Source organism: Staurois parvus, unplaced genomic scaffold, assembly GCF_062004578.1.
Source record: "Staurois parvus isolate SC_StPar_1 unplaced genomic scaffold, SC_StPar_1.0 ptg000438l, whole genome shotgun sequence".
NCBI lineage: Eukaryota > Metazoa > Chordata > Amphibia > Anura > Ranidae > Staurois > Staurois parvus.
In genome coordinates, this window is record NW_028318234.1 from 92,665 (window position 1) to 113,654 (window position 20,990).

The 20,990-nt window shown below is 40.6% G+C and overlaps 1 protein-coding gene across 1 annotated transcript in view; it reads left to right on the forward strand.

The window, feature by feature from the left end:
* Positions 1 to 16,797, forward strand: part of CUNH5orf34 (chromosome unknown C5orf34 homolog) — a 58,877-nt gene extending 42,080 nt beyond the window's left edge. The window contains exons 7-12 of the mRNA XM_089687795.1: positions 4,735 to 4,804; positions 8,199 to 8,369; positions 12,175 to 12,305; positions 12,386 to 12,472; positions 14,277 to 14,317; positions 16,441 to 16,797. Coding sequence (XP_089543921.1) covers positions 4,735 to 4,804; positions 8,199 to 8,369; positions 12,175 to 12,305; positions 12,386 to 12,472; positions 14,277 to 14,317; positions 16,441 to 16,616 — 676 coding nt within the window. The 3' untranslated portion in view covers positions 16,617 to 16,797. The remainder of the gene's footprint in view (positions 1 to 4,734; positions 4,805 to 8,198; positions 8,370 to 12,174; positions 12,306 to 12,385; positions 12,473 to 14,276; positions 14,318 to 16,440) is intronic.
* Positions 16,798 to 20,990: the final 4,193 nt, after the last annotated feature.

Sequence of the window (20,990 nt, forward strand, 5' to 3'; positions counted from 1 at the left end):
TTGCGTTCAGAATAATAGCAGTCGGACATCACTAACCAGATCAATCACTGTTTTTGGTAGAAATGATATTTCTACATGGCAAATAATTTCCTAGCAGGTGTAGTAGAGTCATAGAAATCCAACAGACCCAACAGTCATGACATGCATGCTGCTGATTCTGTGTAATTGAATCACTAATTGAAAGGGGCATGTTCAAAATAATAGCAGTGTGGAGTTCTATTAGTGAGGTCATTCATTCTTTGAAAAACAGGTGGCAATTATTGCCCTTATTTAAGGAAGGAAGGCAGCAAATGTTGTACATTTGCTGCCTTCCTTGTACAGTGCATTTCTCTCTGAAATTCTGAGGAAAATGGGTCGTTCCAGACATTGTTCAGAAGAACAGTGTACCTTGATTAAAAAGTTGATTGGAGAGGGGAAAACATATAAAGAAGTGCAGAAAATGATAGGCTGCTCAGCTAATATGATCGCAAATGCTTTAAAATGGCAACCAAAACCTGAAAGACGTGGAAGAAAGCGAAAAACTACCATTCAAATGGATAGAAGAATAGCCAAAATATCAAGGACTCAGCCAACAATCAGATCCAGGAAGATCAAAGAAGGTGTAAAGTTCCCTGTGAGTACTGTTACAATTAGAAGACGCCTATGTGAAGCCAAGCTATCTGCAAGAAGCCCCCGCAAAGTCCCACTGTTGAAAAAAAGACATGTGCTGAAGAGGTTACAATTTGCCAAAGAGCACATTGACTGGCCTAAAGAGAAATGGCGCAACATTTTGTGGACTGATGAAAGTAAGATTGTTCTTTTTGGGTCTAGTGGCCGGAGACAGTTTGTCAGACGACCCCCAAACACTGAATTCAAGCCACAGTACACTGTGAAGACAGTGAAGCATGGTTGCGCAAGCATCATGATATGGGGATGTTTCTCATACTACGGTGTTGGGCCTATTTATCACATACCAGGGATCATGGATCAGTTTGAATACATCAGAATACTTGAAAAGGTCATGCTGCCTTATGCTGAAGAGGAAATGCCCTTGAAATGGGTGTTCCAACAAGACAACGACCCCAAACACACCAGTAAACGTGCAACATCTTGGTTCCAGACCAACAAGATTGACGTTATGGAGTGGCCAGCCCAATCCCCGGATCTTAATCCAATAGAAAACTTGTGGGGTGACATCAAAAATGCAGTTTCTGAGGCAAAACCAAGAAATAGAGAAGAACTGTGGAATGTAGTCCAATCATCCTGGGCTGGAATACCTGATCACAGGTGCCAGAAGTTGGTTGACTCCATGCAACACAGATGTACAGCAGTTCTCAGAAACAGTGCTTATACAACTAAATATTAATTAAGTGGTTCAAAGGAAAGCAAAATCTTCAAACATTTTTCAGTTTATATAGTGAATGTTTGAGTTTGTAAAGAAGAATACAAACACTGCTATTTTTTTGAACAGTCTAATATTCACTTTTCTTCAATTCTTTTAGAGGAACAACACAAATTTGATATATTTTTCTTCATGTTTTGATTTGGAATAGAATGTGTAGTGTTCCCAATGCATTTGTGTGTATGGAAATAAAAGCTATTAGAAGGATTTTGAGCTTTATTCACTTTTTTCAACACCCTGCTATTATTTTGAACACAACTCTATCTATCTATCATATAAAAAGTCTACACACCCCTATTAAAATGTCAGGTTTCTGTGATGTAAAATAAATTATACAAAGATAAATCCTTTCAGAACTTTTTTCCACCTTATTTTAATGTAACCTTTACACTGTACAACTCAGTTGAACAACAAACTGAAATCTTGTAGGTGGACAAAAGTAAAAATAATCTGGTTGCATAAGTGTACACACCCTTAAACTAATACTTTTGTTGAAACATTTTTTTATCTTATTAGAGCACTCAGTCTTTTTGGGTATGAGTCTATCAGCATGGCACATCTTGACTTGGCAATATTTGCTCACTCTTTCTTGCAAAAACACTCCAAATCTGTCCGATTGCGAGGGCATCTCCTGTGCACAGCTCTCTTCAGATCACCCCACAGATTTTCCATCAGATTCAGGTCTGGGCTCTGGCTGGGCCATTCCAAAACTTTTAATCTTTTGGTGAAGCCATTCCTTTGTTGATTTGGATGTATGCTTTGGGTTGTTGTCATGCTGAAAGATGAAGTTCCTCTTCATGTTCAGCTTTCTAGCAGAAGCCTGAAGGTTTTGTGCCAATATTGACTGGTATTTGGAACTGTTCATAATTCCCTCTACCTTGACTAAGGCCCCAGTTCCAGCTGAAGAAAAACAGCCACAAAGCATGATGCTGCCACCACCATGCTTCACAATGGGTATGGTGTTCTTTTCACAATGTGCAGTGTTTTTGTGCCAAACATATTTTTTGGAATTGTGGCCAAAAAGTTCAACCTTGGTTTCGTCAGACCATTTCCCACATGCTTTTGGGAGGCTTCAGATGTGTTTTTTCAAAATTTACCGGGCTTGGATGTTTTTGTTTTTTTTTTTTTCATAAGAAAAGGCTGCCGTCTTGCCACTCTACCACATAGCCCTGACATGAAGAATACGGGAGATTGTTGTCACATGTACCACACAGCCAGTACTTGCCAGATATTCCTGAAGCTCCTTTTATTGTTGCTGTGGGCCTCTTAACAGCCTCCCAGACCAGTTTTCCTCTCATCTTTTCATCAATTTTGGAGGGACATCCAGTTCTTGGTAATGTCACTGTTGCAACATATTTTCTCCATTTGATGACTGTCTTCACTGTGTTCTATGGTATATATAATGCCTTGGAAATTCTTTTGTACCCTTCTCCTGACTAATACCTTTTAACAATGAGATCCCTTTGCTGCTTTGGAAGCTCTCTGCGGACCATGGCTTTTGCTGTAGGATGTGATTAAGAAAATGTCAAGAAAGAACTACTAGAACAGCTGAACTTTATTTGGGGTTAATCAGAGGCACTTTAAATGATGGCAGATATGTACTAACTCCTATTTAACATGATTTTAAATGTGATTGCTTAATTCTGAGCTACATCCCCATTTGTAAGAGGGTGTGCACACTTATGCAACCACATTATTTTATTTGTTTTTTCAATTGAGTTGTACAGTTTATAGGTCACATTTAAAGGTGGAAAAAGTTCTAAAATCATTTTATCTTTGTCTCATTTTGTTACATCACAGAAACCTGACGTTTTAACAGGGGTGTGTAGACTTTTTATATCGTGTGTGTGTGTGTGTGTGCGTGTGTGCGTGTGTGTGTGTGTGTATGTACACACAATGATCTTTTTATTTTTCTATAAGGGTGGCATTCTGACTACATCTAGGTCATTCTTCCAACTCGCCACCAATGTAAGGGCACTGACTCCCAATGAACTTATTAAACCAGATGTTTCTTGAGATCTGAAAATTATTTTATGGGTTCCACTAGGGAAAAAGGATGACAGTCTGATTATAAGATCTGTACCTCCACATCCATGTACATACTGGGGACAATTTGTAGACCAGAGCCAATTAACCTACCAGCAGTGGCGTAACTTGAACCTTCAGGGCCCCGGTGTGAGAAACCATGAAGGGACCCTTCCCTCCAAGGAAAGTGTTGGAACGCCAGGGCCCTGACCCTGGTGGTTCCACCACTGGTGTCAGTAGTTTTTTTTGTGGTGTGTGTGTGTGTGTGTGTGTGTGTGTGTGTGTGTGTGTGTGTGTGTGTGTGTGTGTGGTTTTTGTTTTTTTTTTTTGGGGGGGGGGGGGTCTAAATATTTATTTTGTACAATTTTTTGTTTTGGTTTTTTTTTTTTTTTTGTTAAGGGGCCCCATTGGGGGGGCTTAGGTGAGATATCAGGAGTGTGAAAAGGAAGGGAAGAAAAGAGGAAAAAAGGAAGGAAGATGGGGGGAAAAAAGGAAGGGCATGGAGAAAAGAAGGAAGGAAAGAGAAGGAGCAAAGGAAGGAAGAAAGAGAAAGGAATGCTTCTTACATTACAGTACACACTGGGAGGCAAGAGAGAAAAGAGGGGGGGGGGGTGGACTTCACTCAGTCAATTGACAGGCATCACCTTTCCTCTTCTCCCTGGGCTTCAAACTTCCTGTTGGTGGAGCAGAGGGAGGAGGAGGAGCAGAAGCAGTAGGGGAGAGGGTTTGGGGGGACTGTCAGCAATAACTCTCTCAGCTCAGGTGCAGCCCAAAGAAGCTAGATGGGAAGAGCGGTGGTGCGGCTGCATGTATAGGAATCCATCTCTGCTCCTCCTGACATCATTGACCAAATATGTGCATGTGGCTATATTGGGCCAATTATATTAACGGAACCCAAGCTCATCACTAGTACTGGCAGGCAGATCAGCAATCTGAAACCTTTTATTATACACAGAATGTATTACTTGTGAATGTTGACTCTGCAGAAATTTGACCCTGATAACAGGTTATCCTAAGTAATCCTTTAGTCAAACATGCAAAAATGTTTAAACTTCATGCACAGCCTATCTGCCCAGTAGGTCCAGCTATGCCTCAGGCGGTTGTCTTGTGTACCTAGCTGCCCAGCTCACTAAATCCTCATGGCACCTTCATCCCTTTTATTGTATTGTTTATGTATGGTAAATTGGATGGACTTTTTGACTTGGCACTGTCACACCATTTCAGGCAGATTCAGCAGTTAACTGAAGCCATTGTATTTGCAGCTGATTTTCTGTACTAAACTTCCTGGGCATCATATTTACATTTCCCATCTGTTCCCCTGCTTGTAGGTTTCTGGAACTCTGTTGCAGTAAGAAGCTTAGTCTAAATTCCCTTTCCTACTCCAGCTGCTGGAAGATGGTATGATAAGCCACCTGTTGAAAATGTATTTTCTTGCTTATTAGAATAACCAATTTCCTTTCCACAATGCAAATTGGTACAGAAAAGGCCCTCTTCTAAACAGATTTGCATCCTGCTTGCCATGTATTTTACATGCCGATTGATTTTGTATCTGCTTTAAAAATCTTTGGAAAGTTTTGATATACTTAATTTGTATGTGGCTTTTCCTGTGTACGCTGCATGCAGCTCAACAACAGCTTGTTACTCATACAGTACAGGGGACACGGGCTTGATATTTATAGACCCCGGGTTATAAGCCGGTACCTTTAGGTGATTTGAACACTGGCAAAACTTTTAAGGAGATACCCCCTGGGCATCCCCATATAGCCCTACCCCACTCTGAGTCCCCAGTTTTTGTTAGTATCCTTAAAGCAGGTTTTTTACCTTCTTGCATTCTATGCATGAAGGTAAAAAAACTTTGTGTGTAGCAGTCCCCTCCCCCAGCCCCAACACTTACTTGAGCCCTATCCCGATCAAGCGATGTCCACTAGAGCCTCAGTTCTCCGGGGACTCTCCTGAGTGGCTCCCACTCCTGTCCACCACAGCCAGCGAGCCAGTCAGAAGAGGGAGGGGGCAGGGCCGAACCATGGCTGTGTGTGTGAATGGACACGCAGAGTCGTGGCTTGGGAGCAGCGTGCCTGCTCAGGTGCCCCCATAGCAAGTTGCTTGTTGTGGGGGCACCCGATGGGTGGGGGGAGCAGGAGTGCCGGCGGGGGACTCTAGAAGGGTCTGGAGGATCCGGGCTGCTCTGCGCAAAACCACTGCAAAGCGCAGGTAAGTATAACATGTTTGCTATTTAATAAAAAAAAAAAAAACACAAGACTTTAGTATCACTCCTAAGCTCCTCTCCCTTACGAAGAAACCTGCTTGATTTTCCAGTCCAGCCTTGTGGGGAAGTCCTTTCTTCCATATCAATGAAAGGCAATAACAGCTGGCAGCCTCTCGTTTGATAGGTATGCTTCAATCTCCATGTTCAGGGAAAATGGATACCCATGGAAGCCAGACCTGCGCTCTCCTCCTTCTTCTTTTTTTTTTTTTTTTTTTTTTTTTCTTTTCTGATCGGTACCTACTCCAAATTCCACTTTTCTTGCCTAGGTGAGAATTGTGGAAGTTCCCCAAACACCAGCCATTAAACGTTGACCCTTAAAAAAAAAAAAGAATGTATAGAAATTTAATTTACAGTGTTTTTTAATTTATTATAGTCAGGTAAGTATAAAACATTGCATATGATTATTTTATTTCATATTGCTCATGTAGAACTCCTTGCTCTTTTTGGCACAATTTCATTCTGTTCAGATCTTCCAGTTATAGAGCACAATGGCTCAAGCTGAAATTTAAGTCACAAATGAATGCGTCTAGTGTCTTACTTGTTATAGATTATGTGTATATATATATATATATATATATATATGTGTGTGTGTGTGTGTATGTATGTATGTATGTATGTGTGTGTGTGTGTGTGTGTGTGTATATATATATATATATATATATATATATATATATATATATATATATATATAAAATCTCATTGTTTGTTTTAAACTGAAAGAGGATATGAAATAAAATTGACAAAAGCCATTAGTTTTCATTGAGCTCTGCAGTTTTCAAGACCTTTTTAAGATATCCCAGTCAAGTATTTAAAGAAATGTGATGTTCTTATTAAAATTTCTGTATTAAGTAAAGCAAAGTTTGATTATTATAACTGATCATATATAGTTGCACAGTCTAGCCCAAAATAACATGGGTAAAGGGGTAAAAGCTGATACACCATATATGGCCAAAAGGATATTCAGGTGTTTCCATCGAAGGGCACTGTTAATACTACATCATAAAAGGACAATTTAGACAATTTGTGCATTTTATAAATCTCCTGGCAACAGTTTGGGGAAGGCCCTTTTCTGATCCAGCATAACTGTGCCCCTGTGAGCAAAGCCATCTTCAGACCAAGACTGCACAGTGCCCTTACCTTAACACTTTCCCGCCTGGCCTATAGCAGATTGATAGCCGGGCGTGACTGGGCCTCATGTGATGTCCTGACAAAACGAGCCGCTCATGCGGCCGTGCAGTGGTGCGATCTGTCACCGGCTCTGTCCATGGGACACAGCCGATCACATATCACTACACCGCCCCGTTGCCAGTGTCATGTGACCGCTGTGATCAATCACAACAGATCACATGTCAATTGTATATAATGGATAGCTTTCTGTCATGCCATCCATTGTATACAATTATGTTGTTAGCTGTGACTGGTCAAAGCAATCACATGATACAGACCGGGCCAATCATAGCCCATCTGTATCATGTGATGAGCTTTGCCCAATCACCGCTAATCACAAGAAAAAAGACCTGAATCCGTTTCATTCAGTAACAATGATTGCAAATATCAATGAAATACATTGGTATTAGCAATTATAATGTTTTAAACAAGCAAAAAAAAAATCCTGATCACTTGCCCAGAGCAGTTCAATGTTACTATGGTAATATTGTATTGCTTTGGTCACAGTGTGTTGAAAAAAAAGATTGTAATAAAAAAGAGAAAAATTAAGAAAAAAAATACAAATTAAATGATTGTTTTTATTTTATTTTTTTTACATACTACCACCAGTCAGTGTCTCTGATCAACGCCACTCGAGTTATATAATTACGCTGCACTAGACTGGTGACAGTACGTAAAAAAAATTATTTTTTATTTTCTACATTTTCCAAAAAACTGCAACAAATACAACCTCCAAAAACCCCATGCCTCTCTTACTAAATACTTTGAACTGTCTATTTTCCAAAAAATGGGTGATTTGGGGGGTATTTGTACTACCCTAGTGTATTTTCACCAAAGAAATTGTTTTTGTTTTTTTTTGTTTTTTTCAAAACGTTTCAGGGTTTTTTGTTTTTTTTGTTTTTTATTTAGCAAAAAATGAAAAAAACTCAGTTGTGATTAAATACCACCAAAATAAAGCTCTATTTGTGTGAAAAAAATTGTAAAAATTTTATATGGGTACAGTGTTGCATGACCGCGCAATTGTCATTTAAAGTGGGACAGCGCTGAAAGCTGAAGTTTTGGCCTGGGCAGGAGGGGGGTAAAAGTGCCCGGTATTGAAGCAGTTAAGGCCCCTTTCACATGAGTGGACCGATTTTGGGTCTGCCTGTCAGTTTTTCAGAGGAAGGAAGGTGGGGGTGCCGTGGGTGCAGAGCTTTTTTTTTTCGTTTAATTGTTTTGTAGTGTAATTTTCTAACAAGTTCATGTCTGGTGATGGTCTGGTGTCCACAAACAATTACCTGTACTAGCTTTGTATTCCAGCCTACTTCTCCTTTGGTCCCAGTATAAATAAATAATATATAAATCTCCCTTCCATTGCAGGAATCTGGGGCTGATTCTGGAGTCACAATGCCAATTCTGTTGGAACAGTGTTTCATGCCGGACAAAGGAAAGTTTTCCGTTTATTCTGACAATCTAATTATTGGCAACTTTTTGGATGGTGTCATTTTATTCATGATTTGGGATTTTACTAATTTTATTAAAGAGAAAGAGGTAATTTTTTATTTTTTCATTTTGTTATGTAATATTTTTTGTTTCACTGGTTCGCACGTTATTAGCAACTTATTCTGTGTACTGGTATTGGTTACTACATGGTTCCATGAAGCCAGCCATGATAGTTTTTAGAATGGCACATCAATACAATAGCTTGGTTGTTGGGTTTTTTTTGTTTTTTTTTTAATCTGATAATTTTGTATTGATGCTTGGTTATTTTAAAATTATTTATATACATTTTGGTTCATACGGCTGTCCTAAAAGCATTCAGGCTACTCTAAGCATCATTAAAATAGTATAGTTGTGGAATCCCACATATCTGCACATAGGAAACTGATGTATCTATGAATGTGGTTTATTTATACAGTTCTTCCTCAGAGCTTAGAATAGAAAGGCATTCAGGGGACATAGAAGCATGTGTTTCCTTTTTACCTTGACACTATTTGAGTGCAACAGGGCAGTCACCTATGTGAAATTCTCTATTGGTAATGCAATGCTGATCCAGGGATTCTCAGCTCCAGCCACATAGATGACCCTTTCTAGTTTTTAAGAAAAAGTTACATCCCTGCTACACCCGAACTGCATTTGCATAGAAATATTGCTCTGAAGGGGGATAAATAACATACAATTACTGGCAATAGGCTGCAGTCCTGCCAATAGATGTACTGCAAAGAGATGTTCATAATGGTAACCTGAATATTTCCTTAAAGGATAAGTTCACCTTTGGAACATGTAACATGTTCCCATAGCCACAGCAGCGCCTGCCGCTCCCCCTCCCTCTTACAGATAATATGGGAAGATGTTGCCCTGTACAATCTGCAAGATTTGAAAATAGCGCAGTGAAGGCCGTGAATTCTGTGAATGAGTACCTACAAGTCCTCGCAGCCTTAGTGGCTGTCGGCTTGTAGTTTTCAATGAGCTACCATGGCTTTGTGGAGCACTGTGGTAGTTCATTCAAGCTTCCTGTCAGAATATCTGCTTGGCCTTACATCCTGTACTCCTCTTCCTCTTCTACACCTGAGTGTAGACTTCATGCAGTCTGTTTGCCACTTTTGATATGATCACTTCAGCTGTTCGTAAAAGCCTCGGCATTTGTCACGCATTGTCATTGATGCTCTTCTATCTTGTCATTAGTACTGAGAGACCTGCTAAGTCAAAAAGACTTGTCTTATTCCTGAACAAACACAATGGTCAATTTCTGACAATTGGGTCAGTCCTGAAAAGATTTTCAGCCAAGAATTACTGCTGAGCTATATCCAGTGGAAAAAGAGTTCACAAAAAAAAAGACATGCTTCTAGTAGTAGACCCTGCCATCTCAGCTTTAAACAAACATCTCACTGTACCTATGGAAGATATTGCTTCTTGAAAAGATTCTCATGAGCACTTTCTGCACTTCACAGTAGGAGAGACACACTTCCAGTTTGTCTAACTGTCCTTTGGTCAATTTTTGGCTCCCATAGTATTCACAAAGGTACTTGCACACCTTTTTGCCCTCCTAAGAACCAATGGCAGTTTACAGGGTATCTAGATATCTGTCTTCTGAAGAAATCCTCTCCTTTCCAGCTTTTTGCAAACACTATTCAGATTTTTCAAGCTTTTGGTTGGGTAATCAACTTTCAAAATTGCACTCTCCTTCCTTCATTTTGCCTGGAATAATTGGGCCATGTTTTAGACAAATCCCAAGCAAAGGTCTTTTCTTTCAGAAAACACAAACTGGTCTCTCTGAGATCTCACACTCAGGCCTTAAGGTCAATAGACCTTTGTGAGATTCTCTTAGCGAGTTAAAGGGCTTTTTGGTGGACGCCTTCAAGGCTGTTCCATTTGCCCAATCCATTCAAGGCCTTTCCAACAAGCTCTGTTTCTTGGCCTCCCTATGTTTTATCTAGCCAAGCAAAGAACTCCTAGTCTGCTGGATATCCAACCCAGGTTTGACAATGGAGAAGTCTTTTCTTTCATATTAATGGAAGGTGTTAACTAATGCCAGCCTCTCCGCATGTTCTGACCTCTCACTGTGCAAAAAATGTGATCATCCAAGAAAGACCAGCTCCCCAACATCATCTTAGAGCTCAAAGCGAACGTTGTTTTGCAAAATTAGACCTCCTTCTTCAGGGACAATGCCATGGTGTGACCTACCGCAATGACTGGGGGGGGGGGGGGTGGTATTAGAAGTCAGGCAACCTTGGGGGAAGTAAGCCTGATCATCTTTTGGATAGAGAAACACTGTCCAGCAGTCTCTGCAGTTACATCCCAAGAGTGGAAATTGGAAGGCAGACTACCTCAGTCGTCACCAACTGCACCAAGGGGAATAGGCCTTTCACCCCACCATTTTTCAGCCTGATTAAAGATGGGGTACTCCAGATGTGAATATTCTGCCCTCCAGGTTCAAAAACAAATTTCCTCTGTCTGTGAATAGGAATCCTTTTACTTTGACATCTGATGTACTCCGTTCAGGATAGTTTGTCTTTCTGCCTCAACTATTCCACAAAATGGAGCAAAAGAATAAACAAGTGATTTCACTGGCCCTCCTCAAGCACCTGGTACAGACATAGTTTGACTTCTTTCAAATGGACCAGACCTGCTGTCTCAGGGCCCCCTGTTATATCCGTCTTCTCAGTCAATGGCTTTATTAGCATGGTTATTGAAGTCCACATCCAGGAACAGAGGGGGTCTCTAATTCTGTCATTTCCAGCTTGCTAAAAGCAAGGAAATCCACTTTCAGAAAGATCTGCAATCATAACTGGAAATCCCTTTTTGCTTGGTGTGAGCGCAGACACTTCAATCCAAGAGATTACTCTGTGCCTCGCATTGTGGCCTTCCTACAATCAGGACTTGACAAATACTTGGTCTTAAGTTAAGGGACAGGTTTCAGCTTTGTCCATCCTTTTCAATAAAAGTTTTTACCAGAGAAAATTAGGTCAGTTTTTTTTGGAAAAGTGTTTCTCAGATTTGAGAATCTTTAAAGTACCCTGTGCTTCCTTGGGATCTCATTTGGTCCTCGCCAGCCTGAATAAAACACCCTTTTAAGCCTATCAAGGAACATTGTGGATAAATTCTCTCTTATAAGAGGCTGTTGCTAATTTTTCACAAGGATAAAGTCTTGAACCCAGGACCCTCATTTCTTCCTAAGGTGGTGTCAGCCTCCCTCCCTGAAGAAGGCAAAATCCTTCCATCCTTTGGCTCTGCTCCTAAACACCCAAATGAGTTGGCTCTTGACTGTCTGGATGTAGTCAGAACCACCAGAGGGTACCTAAATGCTACAGCTTCTATCAGGAAGATGGAACCCTATTTGTCCTAACCTCAAGACCTCACAAGGGACATCTTGCTTCAAGATCCACCATTTCTTGTTGGATAAGTCCTGAAGAGCTTACACACTAAAGGAGCAGTCTCTGTTGCCCAACCTTGTAAGGCCTCCTTGTGATCTTCTGTTCATGCTTTTTCCAAACTCTACCAGGTAGTCGTCCAATCCTCTGCGCAGATGCAGCTTTTGCTCCCAAGGTTCTTGTAGCAGCACTCTCATTTGGGTTCATTGACCTTTTTGAAAGTTTGAAAAAGTAATTGGAGGTGAAATCGTACATTGCCTGACTACCATTGTAATGTCAGTGATCCTCTTTTATAACTATTTTAATTTTAAACGCTTGAAAAAAAATGAGCAGCATTGAATAAGTTAATCAGCTTTTGAAGATGGAGCAGGTTTACCAGTATGTCACTAGAGTTTCCACCATAGTTCAGGCGTGTTCCTCTGTGTGTTTGAAATGTTATTATGTGTCTAAAAGAAAACCTATTTTTATCTTTGCTCTTTTTTTAGCTGCAAGACAGCATGAATGTTTCTCCCATCTCTTTTGTTCGTAAACACAATCATCTCAGATGGTGCAGATTGCAGTTTCCAAATGGTGCATCAAAACTGATTGAACTGGAGAGTCCCGAAGAGTATGCAAGGTATACCTAAGATAACCAAATACACTCCATGATAGTTACCAGCAGCCAGGCTGATTACACATTGTTCTTCTTCCTTACAGCTACATCAGACCTGCAGCAGCCTGGTGCCGCAGTCTGGATGACAGATCTCAGAGAAGTATACAAGCTCCAGTTGTTACAGAAAATTGGTAGGTGATGGTAGTAGGTGCTGCATATATTATATTATGTACATGAGGCAGTACTCCATTTCTTCCTGGAGTGAACCTTAGGGACAATTAAGACCACTTTAAAATAACCATAAGTAAATTATCTTCCACATTTCAGCCCTTTTTTCAGCCACTGTGAAATCATCCAATATATGCGGTAAAGCATGCTTGTTGTACTTGCTGTGGAACCTAAGGGGTTAATCCTCTGCATTGTGTAAAAAGGCCATTTTTGATCCTGATTGCTCTGTTCCTCCCCTTGTTTAGGCGACCACTTCTTTTCTCCTGATAAGACAGACTGAACGGGTAGGCATTTTGCACATGCTCAGTTTGGTGTATATTGCTAGAGAGGGGTTTTTTTTTTTACTTGGGAGAGTGCATGTGATGAGCACAGGGCCAATCAGCACTGGTCAGACAGAGGTCTTGCATCTTCCTAGAGCAGAGAGAAAACTCCTCCTACTAGCCTTAGCTAGTGCTTGGCTGAGCACTGATAGAAGTCACAAGACTGCTCTAACTGCTTATGAGAAAAGGTATTTAGCAGTTTATAACTTCCATGTTCTGTGTACTGTGGGAGACCAGATATAGTGAATGCAGGGTCCGGGGTTTAGTAACACTTAAAGGATTGGCAAGCTACAATAAAAGTAAATTTTTTCTTTATGACTTTTACTCCATCTGGTTTACTAGCAATAGATCTAAATCTTATCGTTAAAAACACCAGGCCATAGATCTGTTCTAGTAGACACACTATATGGCCAAACATTTGGACACCTTACCAACACATCTACCTATATGACATAAAGTAGGTTCTCCAAAATATTGAGTTTAGCTGTTTCAAGTGAAGGGCACTGTTAATGCTACAACATGCAGAGTCCTTTTTAGAATATTGTCCACTTCCAAACTTGTGGCAGCAGTTTGGGAAAGGCATTTTTTCGTAACCATGACTGTGTCCCTGTTTACAAAGTCGACTCCATAGATATGGTTTGATGGATGATGTGGAGGAACTTGAGTGGACTGTGCAGAACCCTGACCTTAAAACTGCTGAACATCTTTGGCATGAGTCCAATCTGCCTTCCTCTATCGCTGATTTGTGGAGTGACATCATGCTAAATTATTTAAAAGTATAAATGAAAACTCTGGCACTACTGAGTCCCCATTGAAAAAGGTCATGAGGGTGATGCCCAATGCTCCCCTAGATCAGGTCTTGAGATAGTCTAGATTAGAGCAGGAGAGGGGGTGCACCAATTTAAATGTATTCTGTAGTGATGCTTGAACAAGTAAATGCAGTCACTTTGTGTGAAGCAAGCTCAGCATGTTAACATGGTTATCTGTAAGATTGCAGAGATCAGCAAGGCAAGCAGCTGTGCTCTGGTAGGTTTGACAAAGGGGCAGAGCCCCAAAGCGTGAAACCACGCCCCCTTGAACATGGCGACCCCCATCTCTGACACCTCCGAGTGGGCCGAGGATTCCAGGTCCAGGACTCTTATCACCAAGCACAGTAGCACTTCCTTCTTCAACATTCAGTCGCCTCCGGGCAAAACTCTGCTTATATCAGCTACTTTCCTGCCGATCTCAGCAACCTTAGATAACCATATTAACATGCTGAGCTTGACTCACAAAGTGAATGCATTTACATATTCTTGTTCAAGCATCATTGCAAGTTACATTTATATGGTGTGCCCCCTCTTCTCTAATACTGCTAAATTGTGCTGAAGCACTTTTCTAGCATTAAAAGAATAAATGTTAATCAAAAAAATAAGTTTTATTGTTAAGACCTTGTTGTTTTCCCTAGGTCTGTGGAAGATGAACTCAAGAAAATTCAGAGGTTTCAGTGTATCCTTTTTGACACGTCATTGTGTGTTTTTAGATTTTGTGAATTTTGTTTTGGACCATACTCACTACTGGGCAGACACGTGCCACCCTTGGGTGTGTATGGATGCACTCAAACTGTAAAAAGGTGGTAAATCATGGCCAGACACGGTTAAAAGTGCCAGTGTGTGTAGTGAGCAGGGTGGATAAAAATCAATTATTTTTTTTTAAAAATTAGATTTTTTTTTATTTAAATCGGATTTTTTTTATTTAAATCGGATTTTTTTTAAATAAAATGCTTTTTGAGGAAAATATATTACCACCCAAAGGTTATTCCATCATAAAATAAAGATTTGTTTTTTAATTATGTAGAATAAGGCTGTATATGTTTAATTTTTTTGGTACATAAATTCCATGAATCCATTCACAATGTCATGCTCTTCCAGAGGTTTTTGTAAGATTATTGGGCAGTTTCTCTGCCTACAAGATATTATCACAGATGATTGGTTTACTTTTGCAGTTCTTAAAACTGAATTTGACTCAGCGGAGATCACATGCCTCTTCTTCACAGCAAAAATGTTATAACATGAACAGAGTTAAGAAAAAGACCTTCATCCTAACTTCTACAAACCTATGAATACAGAATCAACCCCTTCAGTGCTAAGTTTCAAGAAGTTCAGTGAATAGAATACAAACAATATTTTTTCTGATTGTTTGGAGTGGAATAGATCTGCACAAGAAGAAAGTGAAACTAAGTGTGAGGAGGAAGGGGCTGACAGTCTAGGTTTCTTAAAATATATATATTTTGTTTAGCCAAATTAGTTAACAAACATGGATGTTTGTTTAAGCAAATACCATATGCTGTAATGTTGTTGTTTCAGTTGAATAAATCTATTTAAATTGTTATTATTAAGGTAATGATTATTTTTCTCCTTCCTAAGTACAACAGAAAAGTTGTCCAAATATGAATGATTAACCTATTAAACTGGGGATAAAAAAACTAATATGAAAAGTTGTTATTCTAAAAAACGTCGTCTACTTGCATATTAAAGTTATACCAGCAAGAATTAGTCTTTATGTAGAAAACTAGGATTTAAATCAAGCCTTACTGACTAGTGATTTAAATCAGTTTGATTTAAATCAAATCCACCCTGGTAGTGAGTGCTCCAAACCATGCCTTTCAACAGTTAAATGCACCAATTCCAGGACCACTTGAAAGAGGTCATCCCATGCACAGTTCATTTGTGGTCTGGAACAGTTTGCTTCAGTGTGAGTGCAAACCATGTCAGAGAACAGAACTGTTTGTAGAGTACTGAGCACAGAAGCAGGGATCACTGTGGTCTGGTTGGCAGCGGTTATGTTGTAATTGGGAACACTTGCCGTACATGTTTAGCCTGTGGAGCAGGACATTGGGAAGGTGTACTACAGATGGCCCTGGGTCTGCTTATCAGGGAAAACGTACCTCCTGGTGAGTTTAGATTGGAAGGTGGTGGATACACAGGGGGTGTGAGCACCCTGGATGAAGATTTGTGCACCCTTTTGAAGCACAGGACACTTTGTTTGATGCAGTTTTCTTGTGCTGGACACTTGAATGAATTTATGTAGTTTGAAAAATATCACTTGGGGCTTACTTACTGCAATTAGTGCAAGATCTGGTGCAGCTCTGCATATAAACCAATCGGCTTCCAGATTTTGCCAAATCTTACTTGAACAAGCTGAAGTTAGAAGCTATAGGGCTACCATGCACAGTTGCTCCAAATTCTGAGTGCTCCAGTCTTGGTGAATCTCCCCCATGGTGTTTTTTGGATGACTTTGGAGATTTATGGTTATATTGATTTATGCATATCACTTATTAATGGAGTATATACACGTTTTAGTTATTCACATTACTTTTGTTTTTGACACAGTTTAGTAGCACTGTCCTATATTTGTGATAATCTGTGCTGTGAATCAGCATACTGTCTTGGTGGGGAGTGAATATAGAAGTGTAGCTATGTTGAGGCTATGAGAGGTGGTACATATTAGCTACATTTCCATTACATTGAAAATAGGTAGAAGCATTTGACCTGCTTTTTAAATAGATTACTTTTACTTAAAAAGCAAAAACTGTACTTTCTGGTTTACATCCTTAACCATCCGGTGTCTAGTTCTTCTGGAGAATGGGAGTACAGAGCGCCACGGAGCTGATGTGAAACTCCACAACCAGCACGGCAGTGATGACAGCCTGCAGCAGACAATGGGTGACATGAATATACATTCTATTTTGGAAAAGACATCAAAGGCCATAAAAGACATTGACATACTGCTTTCCTCCAGAAAGTAAAATCTGCTGCACATGACTTAGGATATCGGAGGATATTTATACTGTGTACTGCTGGCAGTGGTCCGACATAAATTGTGACTGTCATACTGCAAATGGAAGCCTGGACTAGGTGACAGTGTGCCTCTAATGATGGGAGTGAAGGTTTGCGGTCTCTTTTCTTAATAAAAACCATTCCATCAAATGTTTTTTCTTTTAGATGGTTATACATCACTGCAAAGTAATGTCAAAAGCATAGCATTATTTTCATTTTCTAGTGCAGGTTAGAAATTGGAGGAATCTATCTGCTAGGTAAGGGGTCTCCAAACTTTCTAAGCAAAGGGCAGTTTACTGTACTTCAGGCTTTAAGGGGGCCGGACAGTGGCCAGTGGGAGTAGAAAATGCCTGGCATCAGTGCCATTATTGGTTTTAATGGTAGGAAAAGCTCCCCATTGTTATCAACAAGAAGAATACTGCCCCATTGATGATGTTAGTAGGGTAATTGGTTCTCTGTCATTGGTGGAGTAATGCCCCAAGGGCCAGATAAAGGTGGGCAAAGGGCCACATCCGGCTCCTGGGCCGCAGTTTGGAGAACACTGTGCTAGGGGCATAATTAGTGTTGTGTTTTTTTTTTATTTCAGTCACCGTAACGTGTTCAGCCAAAAAAAAAAAAAATGTTTTTTTTTTTTTTTTTTTTTTTTTAACCGTTTTCCTGCTGCCCTATAGCAGAAATACTGCTACAGGGTGGCAGGACTGTGAAAAATCACGTCTACAGTATATATATGATTTTGCATTTCCGGGTAGGGGGCGCGTGTGCCCTACACGTGCTGCCATTGGTGGCCTCAGCTGTCGATCACCGGGTCCCAGCCGGTGATTCCCTGCCAGCACCTGGCAATCGCCGAGTATCACTGACAGGGGAGACACCTGTGTGTAAACAATACACATCTCTCACCTGTCAACTCTTGCTCATTGCTTTGTATTAGTCTGCGAAGAAGAGCAATACAAAGCAATGTGTTGACAGTGAAAGACACACACAGCACACAGTAAAACGGCACACAGTTAACCCTTTGATCACCCCTCATGTTAACCCCTTTCTGCCCAGTGCCATTAGTACAGTGTCAGTGCTTTTTATTAACACTGATCAATGTAGTGCATTTTATTAGCAATGATCACTGTATTCGTGTCAGTGACAGTCAGTTTCCCCCCAGTGTCAGAATGGCTGCTGCTGATCGCTGCCATTACTAGGAAAAAAAAAATTTGTGTGTGTGTGTATGTATATGTGTGTATATATATATATATATATATATATATATATATATATATATATATATATATATATATGTATGTATGTATGTGTATATATATATGTATATATTCGTCATTTGTAGACGCTATAATGCTCATGTAACCAATTAATTTACACGTGTTTGTTTTTTTTTGTGTTTTTTTTTTTGTTCACAAAGACATGTAGCAGAATACATTTTGGCCTAAATTTATGACGAAATTTGGCTGTTTAATTTTTTTTTTTTTTTTTTTACTGGACAAGTTTTAATAGTAAAAAGGCAAAAATATTTGTTTTTTGTTTTTTTTTTTTTTAATTGCGCAAAAAATAAAATCTGCACAGGCGATCAAATACCACCGAAAGAGGGCTCCATTTGTGGGGGGAAAAGGACATCAATTTCATTTGGGTACAGTGTTGCAAGACCACGCAATTGTCAGTTAAAGTAACACAGGGCCTTATCGTGAAAAATGGCCTGGCCAGGAAGGGGGGTAAATCCTCTGGAGGGCCAGTGGTTAAATCATGATCCGGGTAGGGAAGTGTCAAAGTTCCTGTCACGTTATTTTTTTGCTGTCTGTGTTCTACTGGAGAGATTTCCCTTCATGTCCTGAATTTGGAGATGCAACATTAAAAGCGAATTTCCCAAAAGTGAGGGGAATTTTTATCTCAAGTCAGATGTCACTTTATCATTTTGTCATCATTGGAAGATTTTCCCTCTCCTCGTTCTGTCATGATGATGATTCTAACTAGCCTTTGTAGTAAGGTGCACATTGAATTGCAACGCTTGTCACAAACAGAAGATTTCATGGCACACTTGCCAGCCAGCCTGCAAAACAACCAATTTGCCCTAACAATCATTAAAATGGAGGGTTTTGTTTGCACACATTTTGCAAATATATGCATAAGCTGCAGTGCCCATGTCAAGGCTTCTCTATAAATTTCAATCTCCTTAGTCACAGGCATCCACTGTGCCTTTTAAGGAGGAATGGGCTCCCTCTAGGCACACTTGCCCTTGATCCATTGCTATATGTGTTCCTACTCAGGAGACTCTGGAATTTTATAGAATTAGAAACACCCGCATTCCCGTTATAAGTCGCTGATCGCCCCCAATACTACTATAATAATGTTAAATTCCTTGTATAACCGCCAAAGCCAATGGCCACTATTCTATCTTCCTGCTCCGCGGCCTTCGACACTGTTGACCACCCTCTCCTCCTTGCCAAACTGCACTCCCTTGGCATCAGGGATGCTGCTCTCTCCTGGTTCTCCTCCTACCTTTCCCAACGCTCCTTCAGCGTCACCTACAACACTGCCACCTCCCCCTCCCTGTTGGGGTCCCCCAAGGCTCTGTCCTCGGGCCCCTCCTCTTCTCCATCTATACCTCCTCCCTTGGCAAACGTATTCACTCCCACGGCTTCAATTACCACCTCTATGCCGACGACACCCAAGTTTACCTCTCCACCCCCCACCTCACCCCCTCACTCTCCGCCCGCATCGCCCACCTCCTAAACGACATATCAGACTGGATGTCGCTCCATTTCCTCAAACTTAAACTATCCAAAACCGAGCTCCTGGCCTCCCCCCCATCCTCTCCATCACTAACAATGCCACCATCTCTCCCACCCCACACGCCAAAGTTCTGGGTGTCACCCTGGACTCCCACCTCTCCTTCCTACCCCACATCCAACTGCTATCTAGATCTTGCAGGCTCCACCTCCGCAACATCTCCAAGATACGCACATTCCTCACCCCAGACACCACCAAACAACTCGTACACTCCCTCATTATCTCTGGACTATTGCAATTCCCTTCCCACTGGCCTACCCAAACGAATGCTAGAATGCTATCCCCACTCCAGTCGATCCTAAACTCAGCGGCTAGACTCATCCACCTCACCAACCGCTCCACATCTGCCTGCCCCCTCTGCCAATCCCTTCATTGGCTCCCGATTGCCCAACGTATCAAATTCAAACTGCTAACTCTGACCTACAAAGCCATTCACAATGCCGCCCCAAACTACATAACCAACCTGATACCCAAATACTACCCTACCCATGCCCTCCGCTCCTCACAGGACCTCCTACTCTCTAGCTCCCTGGTCTCCTCCTCCCACGCCCGATTGCAGTACTTCTCTAGGACTTCCCCCATCCTCTGGAACTCCCTACCCCAATCCATCAGACTGTCACCTACCCTCCTCACCTTCAGGCGCTCCCTGAAAACACTCCTCTTCAGGGAAGCCTACACCAACCTGACCTCACCTAACAACTAACCTCCTCCACTCCTCCCACCACTCCATCCCCCACAGCCATTTCCTCCTGTACCACCTTCCCCTCCCTCCTAGATTGTAAGCTCAAAAGAGCAGGGCCCTCGAACCCCTCGTGTATTGTATTGTTACTGTCTTGTCTCATGTTCTGTCCCCCCTGTACTGTACAGCGCTGAGCATACCCTTTGGCGCTATATAAATACTGTATAATAATAATATATACCGCCTATTGTAGACGCTATAACTTTCACGTAAACCAATTAATTTACATGTATTGGGGTTTTTTTTGTAGCAGAATACATTTTGGCCTAAATTTTATGAAGAAATTTAGATTTTTTTTATTTTTCCATTTTTTATGGGATATGTTTTATAGCAAAAAGTAAAAATGTGGTTTTTTTTTTGTTTTGTTTTTCTTTGTTTGTTTTTTTTTTTTTTTTTTTTTCAAAATTGTTGGTGTTTTTTGTTTACCGTGCAAAAAATAAACGCAGGGGTAATCAAATACAACTTAAAGAAAGCTCTATTTGTGGGGAAAAAAGTGCATAAATTTAATTTATGTATACTATTGCATGACTACGCAATTGTCAGTTAAAGTAACGCAGCGCCGTATAGCAAAAAATGGCCTGATCAGGAAGGGGGGTAAATCTTCTGGAGGGCAAGTGGTTAATAATTTAAGTCATTATTTCATAAATTCTAGAGTGGTAGAAATGGGTCACTGGTAAGCAGTCCATGTACTGTATAGTCCTTATACTCTATTATATAAATTCAGCAAATCTATTAGTCAAAACTATTTATATAGAACAAAATCACAGACTTTGAAACCTGGAAAAGCCTGTGTCATCTATGCTCCAGTGCATTT